This window comes from Tasmannia lanceolata, unplaced genomic scaffold (assembly GCF_043159265.1).
Source record: "Tasmannia lanceolata isolate RefF3 unplaced genomic scaffold, GAP_Taslan_0.1 ptg000005l, whole genome shotgun sequence".
Classification (NCBI taxonomy): Eukaryota; Viridiplantae; Streptophyta; class Magnoliopsida; order Canellales; family Winteraceae; genus Tasmannia; species Tasmannia lanceolata.
This window is the reverse complement of record NW_027518682.1, coordinates 6515186-6535389: the sequence shown is the minus strand read 5'-3', so window position 1 is coordinate 6535389 and position 20204 is coordinate 6515186. Positions and strand designations below refer to the sequence as shown.

At 37.2% G+C, this 20204-nt stretch overlaps 2 protein-coding genes across 2 annotated transcripts; one reads left to right on the top strand and one right to left on the bottom strand.

Annotated features, from left to right (window-relative positions):
* Positions 1-1100: 1100 nt before the first annotated feature.
* On the bottom strand, positions 1101-11506 carry LOC143877271 (ARP2/3 complex 16 kDa subunit (p16-Arc)). The gene is made up of 4 exons (XM_077379234.1): positions 11265-11506; positions 11085-11157; positions 10878-10978; positions 1101-1526 (listed from the first exon to the last, which is right to left on the bottom strand). The coding sequence occupies exons 1-4, from the start codon at positions 11360-11362 to the stop codon at positions 1391-1393; spliced, it is 408 nt and encodes a 135-aa protein (XP_077235349.1). The 5' UTR covers positions 11363-11506; the 3' UTR covers positions 1101-1390.
* A 2998-nt stretch (positions 11507-14504) lies between these two features.
* LOC143877270 (HAD superfamily, subfamily IIIB acid phosphatase) lies at positions 14505-17432 on the top strand. Its single transcript, XM_077379233.1, has 3 exons — positions 14505-15208; positions 15656-15865; positions 17097-17432. The coding sequence occupies exons 1-3, from the start codon at positions 14790-14792 to the stop codon at positions 17272-17274; spliced, it is 807 nt and encodes a 268-aa protein (XP_077235348.1). The 5' UTR covers positions 14505-14789; the 3' UTR covers positions 17275-17432.
* Positions 17433-20204: the final 2772 nt, after the last annotated feature.

Sequence of the window (20204 nt, the reverse complement as noted above, 5' to 3'; positions counted from 1 at the left end):
TACACATATCCAAATAAAAAAAAAATTCTACGAAAAAAGTAACCACAAGAAATGTTTTTCTTGCAATCCAAACAGGTCCTTAATAATGTCAGGTATCATTTTTGCAGTCATGTATAAATATAAAACATTCCCACCTTGGGTCACTCTGTTTTAGGAGAATTTATATGATGGGTGGCCGTGAAAGCACGTGAAGTCTTAAAAAGTAGGTACGGCCCTTCTTCTTTTTTTATGATCCAAACCGATCAACTGTTTGGGCACAATGTAAATAGGTTGTGCCTCAAAAATCATTTCCATAGGATGATTCTAACCCTCTGATCTGAACTGATCTGAATATGCAGTGCCCCAAAAATCATTTATGGAATCTTCTACAGATCGGAGGGTTAGGATCATCCTATGGAAATGATTCTTGGGGCACAACCTATTTACGTTGTGCCCAAACAGATGAACAGTTTGGATCATCAAAAAAAGTGGGCCGTACCTACTTTTTTTAGACTTCACTTGTTTTCACGGCCACCCATCATACAATTCTCCTGTTTCAGTATTCCTGGGGCCCAGCTAAGTAATTCTGATTGAACAAATCTTCGTAATGCCATGCCCACACATCAGAGACAGTGATAGATAGACAACCTTGAACTTATCCGATAAAAGATTCCAATCCTTGAGTGGATTCCAAGTCTTGCGTTTGAAAAAGTGCACCTACTCCAGATCAATCTTACTCATTCCTATAAAAAAATTTCAGAGAATATAGGGCCAGGCATATTGTCTCAATCAAACTGGACCCCACCAGACCTGTAATTAAGAACCAATCAGCTGTGTAATCTGCAATTATTCACAAAATCATGCTGTTTTTTATTTTTGTTTTTGAATGGAAAGCAAAATCATCTCTGTCTGCGACTCAAATCTACCTTTTTCTATAACAAGATGGTAAGCAACTGTCAAACCCATCACCCAACCCCACAGATACATATTGCCCCACAACATTCACAGAAAGAAAACAAAAGCTCGAAATAAAATGGGTGTCTGTAGGTTGAATTTTCAATATTCACCATGAAAATGGGTGTCTGTAGGATGATTTTGAATGGAAAGCAAAATCATCTGTCTGCGACTCAAATCTTCCTTTTTCTATAACAAGATGGTAAGCAACTGTCAAACCCATCACCCAACCCCACAGATACATATTGCCCCACAACATTCACAGAAAGAAAACAAAAGCTCGAAACAAAATGGGTGTCTGTAGGTTGAATTTTCATGATTCACCATGAAAATGTTTGTTACAATGAGACATGTCAACATATGCGTGAAAAGATGAACATGTTACAGCAGTAAATTGCAAGCAGAGAGGGGGGAAAGGACTAAGATGGATGCCTTAGGATATGACTAGACAGTAGTATCAAACAGTATTTACGGTGTCAGAAAGTGAACGTAATATGCACCCCAAACCAGCTCTTTCTGTCAGCTTTTCATGGATCCGCAAGCACTGATCGCATGTAGGCCGATCTCCAGTAGCCAAGCCCCTATATAAATACCTGTTATTTATAATGACAAAATCAGTTTGATGATTGCACAACTTGGATAGAAAGACGAGTAAACACCACAGATGTTAAGTCCCACAGGATAACTTAGAAAGGATCATTTCTTTTTCATCTCGTCACCATCATTAGTTTCTTCATCAAGACTAATCTTCTGCATATTGGAAATACGCATTCAAATTGTAATAGTTAAAGTTCAACAATTACACCTCAATGGATTCAACATTAGACCTGTGTAAGGGTGTAAATCAGAGTAAACAAAAACTATTGTACTTATCAAATCAAACAGAGATTTGTATCAACAATATAACATTCTGAAATAATCGACGATTAATGGAGAATGGAATTAATGAAAAAAATGTATGGTATGACCAACACAAATTACAATACTGTAAAGGAGTCTGGAACCAAGTTTGAAGGGCCTCAATACCCACTGCTTGACTGTACTCTCCACCTCCACACTCGCCTCTCATCAAACATTAACAAATTCTCGCCAATGCACATGACAAATATCTAAATTTCTTCAATGGTAACCACCTGCTTTCATGGAAATTTCACCCTCATCTTTTGAAGCTAGGAGAATCACCTTCAATCTCAGTGGGCCATGTAAAGTGGAATGAGAATGTCCCAATCCCTAAGGCCCTGTTCGTTTAAGATTATAACAACCGATTGTGAGTGCCCAACCGATTATTGGACTCAAAATTATGTTTAAATTCGAGTCCAATAATCGGTTTAGCACTCACAATCAGTTGTCATAATCTTAAATGAACGGGGCCTAAAGACATGCGCTAGAGCTTCTTCCTCACCAGAATACTTTAAGCCTAGGGCTATGTTTCTAGAACATTTTCGTATGAGGCTGGTGATGTATATGTAGGATATCAACTAATTGTTTTCTTTTTTAATGGTGGATATCAACTAATTGTTATCCAATGGAAATAATGGCAACTTATTAGGAAGCATTTGAAGTACAGTATGTTTGGGTATCATTGTTGAAACATAGTCTTGGACTTACTAGAGACTCTGTATTGCCCTCAAGAGTGCCTTTATCCTACATTTCAGCTTAGCCTGACACAATCATTACAGCTTCCAAGTCCAACTTATTGTAAATCTCCCTTACTATTTGATTCCTGGAAATTCTCAACCATCTCTTTCTGTCATCTAATCCTTAGATACAAAATGTTTCACTAGGACTAATCCATGTGAAATCTAACACCATTTCTGGAAATAGTCAAATAGATCTGTTGGAGGTTTAGCTGATATATTCCCTGTGCTGCTGGTGTTTGGATTAAACCGGAATTTTGATGTGTGTGGAATTGCAACTTACATGTACAATATACAGTTAGTTAGAGGTCCACCGAATTTTTGCATTTTTTGTTATTTTGGGAGGTGATATTTTAAATAGCTAGAACGGGTAAAACTTAAAATAGGTTGGCAAACTTGAGTAGAAATGGGAAAATTTGTTATTATAGAAGGGGGACAGGTGGCTGAAGTAGTGACTTTTTCATCTTCAACCTTTGCTACAGTAGATCATCTTTACATGTGCTGTTTAGTATTTTTTTTTTTTTTTTTTACTTCCAAAGGATAGTGGATGTTTTTAGTGTTTTCATACAAGTCGGTACCAAAGTGTATAATTTGGTCGTGGTTCTTCTATATTTACATAGCCAACAAGAAGCAAAAGATAATAAAAGAATAAAAAATCCAATAACTTGGTGGTCCAAAATCCCATTAGCATCATCAATCCAAAAGATGACAAGGATGTTTAAAACCAAGCGATCTAAAGGAAGCTACTAGAGCAATGCGGTCCAAAAAGAGGGTCATGATAGCCAGCCAATCTCGTTAGGTGATTGGAAAAGATTAGAGCTAAACAATGCAGGAGGCTATCAAGCAAGATGATCCATAAAGAGGCTACTAGAGCAAAGAGCCAAATGATCCAAATATGTTCAGTTTCAATTGTGTGAATTTGGTGTTTTTGGATCGTCTCCCATGTAACAATAATAATGATATGAGTAAAAAATGAGAGAAAATAGAAACTCATGGATAATAATAATAATAATGATCAAAAAATAATAATGGTAGCAAAGCAATGGCATTGTATGTGAGGTACATTGCTTGTGAATACTTAACAACTTGGGGATGGGGGGAGAGGCGAGACTGAAAGCAGTTCAAAGGCGTAGAACCAAAGAATTGAAGATAATTTGGGAAATAAGCTCCAATCTATGTCAGCGGATGTTAGATAAAAAGCTATGAAATAACAAGTGATATAAATAATGTTAGGGCCTTTAGCCAACTTCATCATTAATAACTAATAATGCTACTTGCCAAGCCTGATAGTTGTTAAAACTTGATGAGTTCAAGATTAAAACTCATGGACAGTCGAGGTTGATTTGGCCGTGTAAATTGTCTATTCGTAGACCATGCATAACAAAACTCATGAACCTATGAGCCAGCTCCCCTGTTGTGCTTTGACTGAAATCTAAATAGCATTTGGATATAAAGTGACGACTGCATGAAAATAATCACCGTCTCGCAAAAAAATAAAAAAAGTTTAAAAAATTATACAAATGTTAAAATTAAAAAAAAATGGTTAAAGGTCAACTAAATACCATTAAATATATATATATATATAGACTGAGAAAATTGAGTTTTATGTATAATGATTTTAAAGATCCGGAAAATTTTTATGGGATTATGAATAATGATGGTGCTGGAAGTTAGGGAGAGTGAATCCACATCCACGACATTTTTAACTTTGGTTTGAGGGAACGAATAATCATCGAGCGCTCATTTTGGACAATACACACAAAGAGACACATCAACAATCAAGTAATTAGTGAACCACTGAGAGATGATAATTCACATTTATGATCAGTCCCTTCTTTTACCTATCTTCCAATTATCTATTTTTTCATTATTTATAGAGCAATTATGAACCTATGAAAGCAAAGTCAGAAGGTGAGGTGGGTGGTGGGGGAAGTGAAGTTTGAATAAATAGGGACCTGGCCGCAATCTTAGACAGTGAGTGATAAGAAACCACTATCAGTGATGGTTGCCCAATCATTCATAGAAATGGGATAGGGTTTGAGAGGTTGATTGAAGTGGGAATATGTTAGAGAGATCATGGTGAGTACTGATTTCAGAGCATACCAATGTAATAGCAGAGCATCGAGAGGTGATGGAACAGGGCATGAGGTGCATCATCAATGAGAATGCTTGATGACATAGGGGTTCTGATTCAAGATCGAAGGTATAGAAGCAAGGATTTAAGGATCTTATTTAAAAAATAAACTTGGATCCATGTGGCTTAAAAGTATAGGAAGAGCTAATAAGTTCAGTCACTAAATTTTAAGTTTCAGAGTCGACTTGAGGACAAATATTAGAGAAATTTCTCTGTTACAATGACAACTTGTCCTTTATAACGAACTACATGGTGTTAGCGCAGCAGCAGCTAGATGGATGATATCTGTAAGTCCTAGAATTTGGCGTCTCCAAGCTTAGAAACTTCAGTGGGTTCAAGGATACGTGGGAAGAGAATTTACTAGCTAGTATCAGTCTCTTTGTTTATTAGGGGGAAGAACAAAAGATTGAAGCTAATTTGAAGAAATGTTTGGCAGCTTGAATGATAAACAATCAATATTGAACTTTCAAACCTGTAAACAAGCGTAGACGTTTATCTTGGTCGGTTAAAGATAAATATTGAGTTTGGTGACTCCAATTTTAGAGACCTGAGTCACCAATGAAAGAAAATACAGACTTCAGCATGCTCAAGTTTTTCTTCTTCTTTTTCTTTTTTTTTTAATTGATTAACCAAGGCCAAAACAACAAGAGCAAGGAGGTCTGAAAGAAAGAACGAGAAAACAGCGAAAAAAGCAAAAGAACAAAGACCCTCAAGTTGGGTGATCATGTCAAGATCGAAACTCTGTCAACACTCACAGAAGGACAATAAAGCGAGAGATCTGATCTTACATAGGGATAGATTCTAGGGGCATCACACCATTAGGGTGTTTTCAGCAAGGCTTCTCATTCTTAGCCGAATAAGCAGGGAAGAAAAGGATTGATGAGAACATGGGATCCCATCTTTTTAGGGTGGAAAAAGCGCAAAAGTCACCCGTGATAAAGAGGGGAGGGAAGTCACTTCCACTTGCACAAGACTTTCTTTTATTCATTCCATCATTCATTGCCAAATAATGCACAAAGAACCCTCTTTTAAGAGAAAAGGAGATATCGGTATAACTACTTTGGTGAAACATGACAAAAGAAGAGGAGGGATGGGTATAACTACCTGGGAGACACATAACAAGAGAAAATGAGAGACGAGTATAACTACTTGGGTGACACATGGTAAGAGAAGATGAGAGATGGGTATAACTACATGCGTAACACATGGCAAGAGAAGACATGTGGCACCCTCTTATTAGAATACATTAATACAAGCTTACATCTGTGATTTGTGGGCACGTACACGAGTGTCGCATGTTGACACGGTCAAAGTGTGTCCGACAGACTGACACGACAAATCCCCAAAATTTAGAAACAAGGAAACAACTAAAATAGAAAGTATAAATAATCATGATTTGTGGATACTGAATTGTGTATTGAGTTTCGACACAGATACGATGTCTGACAGGGCAACCCTAAAAATCTAGAAATGGTGACACTCCCATACACATACATACATATAAAATTAATGATTACTGTCATAATTTGCAACAATCTAAATGCGGTATTCATTTAACAAAGTAATAAATCTTAGGATTAATCAACTAGAATCCAAAACAAACACAAGATAATCAACTAACAACGCATTCATCAATATAATCTACTTCTTTTCAATGTCCAATATGCAACGAGAAAGGGGAACCAGTAGGATACGATGAACATAATACTGGAATAAGAGTTTGTTTAGGGTTTTAGGGTTAGGGGAGTAGATATGACAGCAAATATTTGTTAAAGAAGAGCTGAAGGAAGAGTTTATAATAAAAGAAGTGTTAATAATAAAAGAGGTAAGAGCAAAATTCAATAATTAAAAAAATGTCACACTTGACACGGTACAAAAACATGTCGACATGCCCCCATTAAGTCTAACACTTCTAGCAGTTAAAAGTGCCGAGAGGAGTGTCAGACAAGTTTGACACGTGTGTCATGTTGGACACAACACAGCACGTGTGTCAGCAATAAATTCAAAGTGTCGACTAAATCAAAGGTTTACATAAACACAATAAAAATAAAATACACAAAATAAAATAAAAATAAAAAACCACTTTTCAATCAACGATTCTCCTCTTGGCTGCCTTCTTGTTGTGGATGATTCTCTATCATACACCCCCACTTGAAAGAACTCAACTCCATCGTCATCCTAACTTAGCTCATGTTTAATCCCAACTAAAAGAGCAACTCACCAATCTAGATAGGTTCTCGATGGAGTGGATCATTACGCTAGAAAAGAGTCACACTCCTCTAGAAACGAAAGCTCAGAGTTATTGCTCAAACAGAAATAAGGTTTTATTCTTTTGAACAAATAGAATCCTTCCCGTAGAAATCCTACGGCAACATTTTGAACCCAAGTTTTGCTCTAATACCAAACTGATGCAGGACAAAAGAAAGGAGAGGGAGGGAGAGAATTGGAGAAGCACGGAATGCGACTAATCTAAGGATCAAATCTATGGTTCAAAACCCTTTAGGAATTACTGCAAACGGTGTTAAAACTAGAATGGTTGAAATTGATCCAAAATTAGAGTTTTGTCCCCACAAATTCAAGAAAGAGAAAAATTAAGGTTTAAGAAAAGAAGTCGAAGATTTGGCATAAATTGGGTGTTTCCTGCAACACTCTTGGATCATTTTGTGAGTTGGTCATCCAGCCCGTGGAAGGCTAAAGGCAATATTATGTGGAAAGTATCTTTCCTAGCAACATTATGGGTGCTATAGAAAGAGAGGAACGCTAGAATTTTCAAAGGGAAATCTAAAAACTCTTATTTCTTATTCATCAAAGTGATAGCGCTCACAATCTTCTGGGTAAAATCTATCCCTCCATTCCAAATTGTGCCGGCCTACGAGCTATGGGAGAAATGGAGGTTTGCAACAGTGTAGAGACCAAACAGAAGATTATCCAATCTTGGGAACCCCCTCCCCCATGGATCCCTCAAGCTAAATTTTGATGATTCTAGTTTAGGGAATCCCGGTCCGGCCGGGGTGGGGGGAGTGCTAAGAAACTCAATTGGAGAAGTGATGTAGGCTTATGCAGGGCCAATCGGGGTGGCGAATGCTATGGAAGCGGAGGTCCGTGCAGTGTACAAAGGTTTGGAGCTGATAAGAAAGTATCGAATCAATCATGTGATCATGGAAGGTGATTCTTTGAATGTTATTCGATAGTTGAGTGGACCACATAAACATCCATGGAGGTTTGATAGCCTATTTGATGAAATGTTCGATTGGGTCCAAGCTCTCACTATTGAGTTTAAACATGTTCGGCACTCTATAAACCAAGTGGCAGATAAGTTAGCTAGGGAAGGAGCATTGCAAGATTCCTTATCTTTGTATGATGGTCTCCCTCCGTGAGTGGGGGATATTGTATTCTTCTCCTCTTTATATAGCGACCATCTCGGTCTCTTCTTAAAAGCTATCATTTTAAAAAAAAAAAAGAAAAAAAAAAAGAAGAGAAGTCGAAGAAAAAGAAAAGATAAAAGAAAGATAAGAAATATGATCTTACTTAGTATAGGGATAGAAGGCCACTTTTAAATCAACGGTTCTTCAAACATGCAAGGAATCAAACATGTTGGACTAGGGATGCAACTTGGGTCGGGTTCAACCAGATTTTAGGGCGGGTTGGGTTGGATATATTTCGGGTTTGGGTCCGGGTTGGGAATTATCAACCCAACTGAAAATCGGGTTGGGTTGGGTTGGGTTGGGGTATCGGGCAACCCAACCCAACCCGTAACCACACGAATATGTACTAATTTTTTCACCTTTTTTCCGACTTTTCGGCTTTTACTTTCTGTCGATTACTCAAACCAAATAAACTATGGTATTAAATACGATTGCTTTACTTTCCAAGAAATCCTAAAGACAAAACTCTTAAAAAGTTCCCAAAACTAAAAACCCTAACCCTAACTCACGAGGCAGTGAAGGCGTGAAGCACTGAAGCAAAGCCTCCATCTTCCGCACGACGTTGCAACCCAAAGTTTCTAAGATATGCCTCTCTCTCTCTCATAAAGCTCTCTTTAACTTTGTTCATAGTTTTATTCTTCTTCTTTTTTTTTGCACGAACATTGCAGAGGATTTTTGCTTGAGAATCCTCTACAATACTGTCAATACATGGTTCGTGCATAGTTTTACTCCCACTTCTATGCTTCCAGACATTAGGGTTTTTTAGCCCTAGTTTCATGGGCATGGGGCATTTGGCAATCAATCAGAGTCAAATTTTACATTCTAATGTTCTTTATCCCCAGACCAGCCAACATCCCTAGAAATTGGATAAAACCCAACCCGACCCGACCCGACTTGGGAAATCAGTTCGGGTTGGGTTGGGTTTGGGTTGGGGAAAAACAAATCCGGGTTGGGTTGAGTTAACCAAACCGGGTTTGAGAGTCGGGTTGGTTTGGAGGTTGGAGGTTGGAGGTTGAGGTTTTCGGGACCCAACCCAACCCGACCCAAGTTGCACCCCTATGTGTTAGCAATAAATTCAAAGTGTCGGCTAAATCAAAGGCTTACATAAACACAATAAAATTAAAATACACAAAATAAAATAATAATAATAAATCACTTTTAAATCAACGGTTCTTCTCTCAGTTGCATTCTTGTTGTGGATGATCCTCAATCATATTCCGCCACTTGAAAGAACTCAACTCCATCGTAATCCTAACTTAGCTCAAGTTTAATCCCAACTAAAAGAGCATCTCAGCAATCTAGATAGGTTCTCAATGGAGTCACATCATTAAGCTAGAAAAGAGTCGCACTCCTATAGAAATGAAAGCTCAGAGTTATTGCTCAAACAGAAATAGGGTTTTACTCTTTTGAAAAAAATAGCGTCCTTCCCGTAGGAATCCTACGGCAACCCAAGTTTTGCTCTAATACCAAACTGATGCAGGACAAAAGAGAGGGTAGGGGGGAGAGAATAGGAGAAGCAAAGGGAATGATATTAATCTAAGGATCAAATCTAGGGTTCAAAACCATTTAGGAATTACTATCAAGGGTGTTGAAACTGGAATGGTTGAAATTGATCCAAAATTAGAGTTTCATCCCCACAAATTCAAGAAAGAGAAAAATTGGGGCTTGAGAACAGAAGTGGAGGAAAAAGAAAAGTTAAAAGAAAGATAATAAATAGGAAATACGATCTTGCTTGGTAGAGGGATAGAAGGCCACTTTGAATCAACAGATCTTCTCTTAGATGCCTTGTTGTAGAAGGTCGCTCATCACTGTCATTTTTTCATAGTTAATCAAAGAAATGAGATAAATAGTTTGATGGTTTTAAATTTTTGTACTTGTTTTTTTTCGTAATAATTCTTGCTTTGAGAGGTTGTAATTGCCATGTAGCAGCACCAATCACAACACTGCAGACCCACATTACACGTTGACAACATACTTCATACTCCCAAATTCCTAGATGCTTCAAGTCCTAAAATAGCTTATCTTTCTATTTGTCGTTATTGCTTCTAATTCCTATATCTTGTAATAACATAGATCTTGTACAGAGCCTACAATCTCTATACCATCATTGAAATTTAAGGGAAAAAAACTTTAGAAAACACTAGAATAAGCACAAATACACACTTTGAACCAAAACATAAACAAGACAATCATCCATAATGGTTTAACAAGATCAAACGCCTAGTAACATGTGGTATCACACATCCTTGAAACAGATAGGTTTATTTTAAATATAGATATTTCACGTGTTTTGAAAGCAAATGACCTTGTCATATCATTTACTTTTTAAGTTACACATCTGATCATTAATATTTTCATGGATATGTGAGGATTTTTCGTTATGTGGGTACACGCAAGGAATCAAACTTTGAACTTCAGTCCCTATGGAAGTCGATACAAGTCTTTTAAAACCATGGTCAGTAGGAATGTGACCATTCATCCAAAGCGTCCCAAAAATATAACAAAAACAGTAAAAAGGAAGTCAAATTTTTGCATAATTTCAACAAAAATGCTCAATTTTTTTATTGAGAAAAACAAAACATACTGAATTTGCATAAGACATACATAAAAATTTTGGTAAGTAACTGAAAAAGAGATCGACCAATAAGAATTGCTGATCTTGGCATTTCAAAAGGAACAAAAGACAGAAATTCAGGAAGAAGAAAAAAAAAGAACCGAAACCCTAGAGAGAGAGAGAGAGAGAGAGACTTCATGAGGATGTCATAGTATTCAGGATCCAAAGAAGAAAACATTGCATCTACATCTTTTATCGCCATCATTGCACGATGCACTGCTATCCAATTCGCTGACTGCAATTTCCATATCAAAACTCCCTCAGATTCTCAAATAACAACATTCAGAAGAAAAAAGGAGAGAAAATAGAAACTCATGGATAAAAAAAAAAAAAAAAAAAACCTTGCATCTTTCGTCTCTTGTTTTAGGAGGAGATCCTTCGAGAGCTGTTTTGAGCGCCTCCACAGGTTTTGCCCTAAACGAAATCCACATAGCAATCTCTTTTAAGATACAGAAATTCCCCCAAAAAAAAAAGAAAGAAAGAAAGAAAACCTAAAAGCAAAGAAAAAAAGAAGGTCTTACTGTTTGAGGAGGCTTTCGATTTTCTTAGTTTTGTGTTCGAGTCTAGTGATGATAGCTTCGATATTCTCGTCCTCCACGAACCCCTCTTCCCCTGCCATATTTTCCGTTTTCTACTGTAACGGCCCCAATGGGTATGACTTATTTGGCTCTTTTATTTCTCTAGGAGTCTTAGTTACGGTTAAGATAGTTGAGTAAGGTATAAGCTATATTATCTCATCCCAGGAGCGATAGGAGTATTAAGGAGTTTCCTTGGTAGCTCGGTACCGTTCAAGGGAAGAGTATCAAGGTCCAATCAAGGTTCATTACCGAGTGTTGCTGCGGGGACTGTGTCGATCCAGTTGAGTATTGGAGAAGGGGTTTGAGGTTCTGTGCCGAATATACCGATTTTACCCCCAACATTATTTAGTCTGTAAAATTTCAATCGGGTGAAATCTAAAGGTTAGATTAGCACCCCACATTGATCATGTGATCGAGATTCCGTCCTGGATATCAGACTCTACTGACTTCCAGAGCCTTCTTCACTCTCTTTAGAGATTTCTAAATTCTCTTTTTTATTAAATTTTTGTTTCTTTCTCCGTAGTTATTTGTTTTTGGCAGAAACAAAAAACAGTATGTCGTAGACTTAACAAATCCAAGGGTGTTTAAGGTTGGGCTTGTAACTCTATGGTTAAGGCTTTGTTTCCCAACCTTGAGGTGGCTCGTTTGATCCCAACTTACCTACCCAAAAAAGTCCAAAGGTGTTTCGGGTTTATTTCCGTTTGTGCATAACATCAACATACGCAAGTAGATTCTGTCTATTGGACTTCATTGTATCATAGAGGCAAATTCGCAGAAACTTGGTTCACATCAATCTAATTAGTGGGCGCAAGGAAAATGACTTAGTAAAGCAGTTTGAAGCAGCACCAGGACCGATATCTACTAACACCCGCAGGCTTCTATGATGATAAGACTGATCGATTATTTTTGGGGCTCAACTGGTTTTTTACTCATAACATCCTGATTTGGGAGGAGAGCTTCTGCGGAAAATTGATGAAGACAGAACTAAAATCATGTTGTGCTAGTTTTAAAAATGATCTAAGAGCTAAGACTCGAGAAGAGCTCAAATCAAATCTAAAGAATGAAGCTAAGTAGTTCTATAAAAAAGAAGGTAAATTTTGGAAATCCACATCATGGCTACTAAGATAAATCAAAGAAACTTAATCAAAGAAACTTCAACATTGAAAGCCCTTAAAATAAAATGAAGAATCTATAAACTAAATATATCAAGAACATGTAAGACTAGGAGCCAAAGAAAATCTTGAAACTAAGAAGGCAAAAAAAAAAAAGGAAAAAGAAAACTTACTTGAAAAATGATGAAAGTGGAACGTGTGTGTTCTCAGGTTGTCTTGGGGGAAGCTTTTAGAAAATTTGAATTTTGAGAATCCTTGATAAGAATTTTGTGCTCCACCCCTAGGAGAAAAAATTCATGCAACTCCTTGAGAAGTTATTGTTTATATTTTTCTTGCACCTTAGACTTCACTTGTATAGTATGGGGCCAAGCCGCCTAGGGTTGACGAATTGGGGTTCAATTTAGGACTAAAACACCTTTTAAGATTGAATCTCTAGAGCGATTTTTCAAAAGTTTCAAAACACTTTTGATTTTCGAAAATCAACTTCCTTTCAGTCTTAACTTTACTCAAGAGATACTTCAACCCACTCAAAGAAGAATATATCATCATTGGAATACACAATGAAAACTTGATCTTGCCTCCTCTTCTAGAGGAAGGCATTTTATTATCTTTCCCTTGCTTTTTCTTAAGACACACAACCAGCCTCTCTCCCTCTAGGTGAGAAAAATAGTCTCCTTTTTTGGTAGGTAAGCTGGGATTGAACCTTCAACCCAGGGGCGGAGCTACGTGTTGCATAAGGGAGGCAGCTGCCCCCCTTGAGTTGGGCAAAAACTAGACTTTGCCTTTTATAGGTTAGACTGTGCCTACGTATTAGGCTGCTTTAAATGCAACAATGGTAATAGTTGTATGGCAAGAGCAGTCATATTAACATCTTCTTATTCATGTTCAGGCAACAATGCCGAGGGAGTGTCAACTTAACGATGCTAGACATGAGATTAAGAGGAAGGATTGGGAAGATGAAAAATCCACCCTATAGATTAAGAGGAATGAAATTTTTGCTTATAATTTATAAATTTATAATACATAAAAGGGATTTGCTTAAAATCCAATTACTTTTTTTGTGCTTAAAATCCAGGTTCTTGCTTATAATATTATAAATGGGATTTGCTAGGGATTTGCCCCCCTCATGTATAAATCCTGGCTCCGCCACTGCTTCGACCTCTGGGTTGAGGAACAAAGATACTTACCGATTGAGCTTAGGCTCAACCCCTTACTTGCATCACTTCTACCACAAAATATAATAGCTGTTCATTATAATCAATTTTTTAAGTGGCTTAATTAATAACAAATGTCAATTTTTCATTTTTTTAATCTTTTAAGGCCATGTTTGTCAACCGCGAATAAAATATTCCCTGGAATATTTGTGGGGCCAGTTGTGAGAGAAGGCTTGAGAGGGTGGAGTGAGAGGGGCATGAAAAGTTGGTGCAAATCAGGAAAATAACTAATTTTCACTAGGTATTTATTTTTCACTACATTTTAGAGGTATGTTGTGCTCTCTCCATTCTTGCCAACTAAAGTCTATCCCTCACCGTCCTCAACCGCCCTTATCTTTACAATTGGGAATTTTAATGAACTTTGACATCCGATAGGTCTATCTGTTCTGCTATTCCATTCCTGAAATCATTCTATTGGTTTAGCAAATGATATTGTCTCCTGTCTCAATCAGTATGTCCTAGGGTTGCAACTCGGGTCAGGTTCAACTCGGGAAAAAGTCGGGTCGGGTTCGGATTGAGTTTTCCTAACCCGAGTTGAGTTCGGGTCAAGTTCGGATTGAAGGCTTGTGCAACTCGACCCGGATGAGACCTGACATTTTTTTTTATCATTTTTTCAGTAAGCTTAAAAACTCGAGTTGGTAAAAAGGGTTTCTCGGGTCAGGTGGAATCTCATCGGATTGGAACTTGGATCGGGTCGGGTTCTCAATAATAAAAGACACGATAAGTTAGCGCCAATATCAAACGGTTGTGCTGATACCAATTCTCAATAGAAAATCTTAAAAAAATGGCTATCCAACACACACAGATTTTTCGGGCACGAGAATAAAGCACGCATCGGGTACGAGATTTTCTGAGCATCACACATGCTCACTCTCTGAAATTATTAGGGGGGGGGGGGGGGACATTTCACCCTTGCTTTTTTCCGTTTCTTACGAAACGTTTCTTCACTCTCTACCCTTTTCCTTCGAAAACTTCAAAACTGCGTTTGGTAAAACTTCCCTTTCTTTCTTTCCACCTTCGCTTTTCTCTCACGCAACTCCAAAAACTCGCTCTATAAAATCCCCACCAAATCCGTTTCTAGCCTCTTTACTCTTTCTCTCTTTTCCCCTTTGTTCAATTAAGCTTTTCTTTTCTTTTCCGCCATGAATCTTCTCGGATTTCTCCTCTTCTTGGGTTATTTCTTTTCAATCGCTTTGGCCCACAACAAACTCGACTCGAATCTCCTTCCAAGACCCTTAATTCTCGAATACACAACCGACAATCTCAAACTCGGAAGAATCGATGAAGAAGAAGATATTCGATTACGGTGTACGAGTTGGCGATTCGCTGTGGAGGCGAATAATTTGATGCCTTGGAAAAGGATTCCGGAGGAATGTGGTGGGTATGTGAAGGATTATTTGATGAATAGGGGTTATATATTTGATTTGGAAAGGGTTGCTAATGAGGCTGGGGTTTATGCGAGGAGCGTGGAATTGGGTTTAGATGGGAAGGATGTTTGGGTTTTTGATGTGGACGAGACTCTCCTTTCTAATCTTCCGTATTATGCTGAGCATGGATTCGGGTGAGATTTTCTTATCTTGGGCTTAGTTGGGTTTTTCTTGACCTAGGTATTTTTTTGGTTCGATATTGGCACTACTGTTTTTTAATAATTGCACAAACGCTACTTGTCTTTTCTTTTTATGGGCTTCTGAGAGGTTTTTGAGAACTGTAATAACAATTGACAGCTGTTTAAAGAATTTAGATGATAAAAGACAAGCAGAGTTTGTTCAATTATCAAAACATGGTAGTGCCAATATCATTAGCCTACTTTTTAATATTCAAACTTTCTGGGTTGGGTCTTTTCGTTTTAATGGGTTTTGCTGGAGGCTATTTTATGGGATTTTCATTTGTTTGATGGGAATTGATTTTTGGATTGGTTTTTCTTTTCCCTTCTCTCTGTTTTTTTATGTTTAATGATGATGGTTTTACTGGAAACTGATTAGTATTTTCGGATTTTGTTTGTATGCAGTTTGGAGGTTTTTGATGGGCATGAGTTTGATAAATGGGTGGCCAAAGCTATGGCTCCTGCCATGGAATTCAGTTTGAAGCTGTATAATGAGGTTTTAGGGTTGGGTTTTAAAGTCATCTTGTTGACGGGGCGGAGCGAATGGCAGAGGAGTGTGACTGTTGATAATTTGAAAATTGCAGGATTTCAGAATTGGGACAAGCTTATATTGAGGTAAGGATCTTAACCTATCATTTATCAATGTAGGGTTCCTTTTTTTTCCTGCTGTTAATGTATGATTTCACTTCTTCATATTGACATTGATTTGAATAATGCAAATGGACTGTTTTTCTTCTTTTTTTGTTTGTTTTTGTGGATTAACATGGAAGATTGGCCTACACTTCTCAAAAAAAAAAAACAAAGAAGATTGGCCTTTAAGCTTTGACTAAGGCTGCTCAGAAGACTTCTACCTGATGTTTTTCTGTATTGATGATTAGCCTTTAGCCTTTTTATGAATGACGGTTTTTTGTTCGGTATGATGTCTGGGAAGAGTGTTTTCGTGTAGGAGCTTCAAAACTCTTCTCAATGGCCCCAGTTTAGGGATTCATTCACTGTACTTTCTCTAACTGATACTGACGAGAAGTTGTTTGGAAAATTTTACAGATCATTAAGTGAATTTTTCAACATTTTGGATTGATATAGAACACGTAAAAATTACTTATAGATTGACAAATGACTCAAAAGCACTGTATACTCTCCATGAATGACATGATCCTCAGTTGTGCCATATATGTTTAGCTCTCCCAAACACATTCATTCTTCTTAAACAACTCTTAAATGCCTTTTGAGAAGAGAAATGGGACGGGGGATCGATTCAATCTGTGAACAAATTCTGTCTGAAATTAATACATTGAAGTTTTTTGTCAATAGTTGGAAGCTCTATGACCCCAGTTGGTGATTCAAGATATAATTTGTATGGTCTTCTTCTTTTAGAGGTTTAAAAGAAAAGTTAATGTGCTCGATCTCGAGGTTTAACAGCAAAGTTAATGTGCTTGATCTCTGAATTCTAATCGAGATTGGTAACTTCTGTTCTCTCTACAGAAGCTGTATAACCTTAGTTAACGATTAAAGACATAATGCATATGTTCTTCTTTGAGAGGTAACAGCAAAGTTAATGTGCTTAATCTTTCTTAGAATCTATATGACCCCAGTTGATGATTCAAGATATAATTCATATGTTTTTCTTTGAGGTCTAAATGTCTAATAGCAAAGTTAATGTGCTTGATCTCTGAATTCAAGTCGAGATTAATAACTTCTATTCTCTCTGCAGAAACAAACTGTATAACCTCAGTTAATGATTCAAGATATAATTCATATGTTCTTTTTTCAGTACTTTAACAGCAAGGTTAATGTGCCTGATCTTTGGATTCTAGTAGAGATTGATAACTTCTATTTCTCTCTGCAGAAGCGCGGATGACCAAGGAAAATCTGCGACATTATACAAGTCAGAGAAGCGGAGCGAGATGGTGAAGGAGGGATATAGGATTCTAGGGAATTCTGGAGACCAATGGAGTGACTTATTGGGTTTCTCTATTTGCAATCGCTCATTTAAGCTTCCAAATCCTATGTACTTTATTCTCTGACAGACAAAATTTAATTGATCAAAAGAAGGGATGTTTTAGTTTGTATTTGAACAATTCTGTCAGATACCCTGTTTCAAAGCATCACACCCAAAGATTGTGATACAGATCAATAATTTACATATTAATAAATCCATCAGCAGCAACTGATCTCCTTAAAACTGTGTGGTAGATCTATTATACCGTGTCTTAAGCTGTTTTTGTTGAATAACAAAATGTGAACACCGAATTTTTTTATTTTTATTTTTTTTAAAGGTAAAAGGCTTTTCAAATAAATAATAATGATTAAGCTAGTCTATTAATTATGTCCTATTTGGATTGTAGGAATTTTTGAGGAAAGTTGGGAAAGAGAAATATTTCTCAATTTTCTTACTTTTTTACTCATGGAAAAAGATAACTTGAACCAACCCTTTATGCATAGGTGCCTGTGTGTCTATCATTCCTCTTGATAATAATAATAATAATCATATCATTACCCTCTAAATTTGTGGAAAGAAAAAAAATTCCCACCAAAAATTTCCTTGTAGAAATGTTTTCCTTGCAATCCAAACAGGGAGCTTTCCTAGATTCCCTCCCAAAATCTCTCTCCTTAAACAACCCACAACCAAGGTTTAAAATTTTGGATTTGGTAACCGTTTCGGACCCCACCAAAAACTGAAATTTTGGTCCGAAATTTGGTAATTTGGTTCCAAATTCCGGACCCAAATTTCGAATTTTCGGACCGAAATTCCGAAATTTTGTAAATGGCGAAAAATTGAATTTCGGAAATTTTCAGTTTCGGTCCCCACCGGTATCCAAAATTTCAGGTTTCGGTCGAAATTTTAAACCATGCCCACAACCACGTATCTATTTCCATATCTTTGAAAGTAAAAAAAATCTCTTTTCCAAATCTTTGAAAGCCAAAAAAATCTCCTTTTTCAGTAAGACATCTCAATGTCTTTTTGCCATTGGATTAACCTCTGCGTCACTCATTAGGAGTTTTGTTGACATTCGTAAAATAATTGCATATATTTGAACTGCAATATAATGGAGTATATAATAATATATATGTAGGGAAACGATATCCACAGGCCCTTTTCGACAATGACACTCATTAGGACTTAGGAGTTTTGTTGGCATTTGTAAAATATTTGCACATATTTAAATAAGTAGAATGCTAAACTCAGGTGCCCTTGCAAAAACACGTCACTCTTTGACTTTGCAGCCATTATTAATGCACTTTGATGATATGCAGCCAATAGGGGCGCCCATTCACCTGATTTCTGCAACGGCACCCTTGAGTGTAGCATTCCTCTAAATATATAAGGGCTTGTCATGCAATATAGGCAGTTGCCAGGCAATTTCGTAGAAAGCGATTTCCCAGCTCATATTTTCGGGAGAGAACAGCCACCAAGACCAAATCTGCTACGAGGTGGTGGTTCTTTCTTGAAAAAATTGAGGTTTTGGAAAGGTTGACGATGGGATTGAAATTCAACCAGATAAGCTCAAATCATTGGGATCTTATTTATGAGTTTCCTACTTCAAACTAACGGGAAGAGACACCTTGCAGCTGAACGTGTATTAATCATTTAATTAGGAGTATCATTCCATGAACATCTGTATTTCACGTACATATCAGTTAGTGCACATGCTTTTTCTTCTTCTTTCCAGGTCTTCAAAGAAGGAACAATTGCTAACAGCAATTAATCCATCTGGTCATGGCACTTGTTGATTATGAAAGTGCTTTCATTCAACAATCTATGCAACTCTATCTCTGATTCAAAACCCATTTTGAAAACATAGATGATAGACACAAGTGCCTAATTCCCTATCTTCAACCCCTTCTCCAAACAGCAGCCTACATAAAATTGAGAAAATTCTTTATTCCTGGATAGAGTAAACGAAAAAGGAGAGAAATGAAAGAAACTAACTCTTCCAACCATTCATGGTAAACTAAATCCCATGAGATAAAGCACAGAGACAAACTACAAGTATCAAAAGGAGAACATGCATCTAAAACAGAACAACCCATAAACAAAACTGAAATGGTGTTGCTTCTAGTAGTTACTAATACTACGAGGGTGCCAGGATTTCATGTGAGCTAAAGAAAAAAAATCCCACCCAAAATTTCTTTGTAGAAATGTTTTGCTTGCAATCCAAACAAGGAGCTTTCCAAGATTCCCTCCCAAAATCTCTCTCCTTAGTCTTTACACAACCCACAACCATGGTTTTAAATTTCGACTGAAATCCGAAATTTCGGATTTCGGTGGAGACCGACACCGAAATGCATCAAAACCAAAACGGTCATTTATTTCTGCTGAAATTTCAGTTTTTCCGAAATTTGACTCAAAAAATATGTTTTTTTAATATTAATTTAATATTTCACCGAAATTTTGACCGAATTTCGACAGAAATTTCGGTCCGAAACCGGTACCGAAACCGAAATTTTAAACCTTGCCCACAACCACGTATCTATTTCCGTATCTTTGAAAGTCAAAATAATCTCTTTTTCCACAAGACATCTCTCACGTGTGCTAAAGAAAAGTCTATTTAGGGCGGTTCACTGCTAGTCTTTTTGCCATATTGGATTAACCTCCGTGTTAATCGTTAGGAGTTTCGTTGCCACAGACCCTTTTTGACAATGACACTCTCATTAGGAGTTTTGTTCACACTTGTAAAATATTTGCACATATTTAAACTACATTATAATATATCAGAGGACTGCTAAACTCGGGTGCCCTTGTAAAATTCAGGTGAATGGGCGCCCCATTGGCGCCCCGTTGCAGCCATTATTAATGCACGTTGGTGACATGCAGCGAATAGGGGCGCATTCACCTGATTTCTTCAAGGGCGCCCTTGAGTGTAGCATTCCTCTAAATATATAGGGGCTTGTCATGCAATATAGGGACTTGCCAGGCAATTTCCTAGAAAGCGATTTCCTGGCTCAGTTCTTC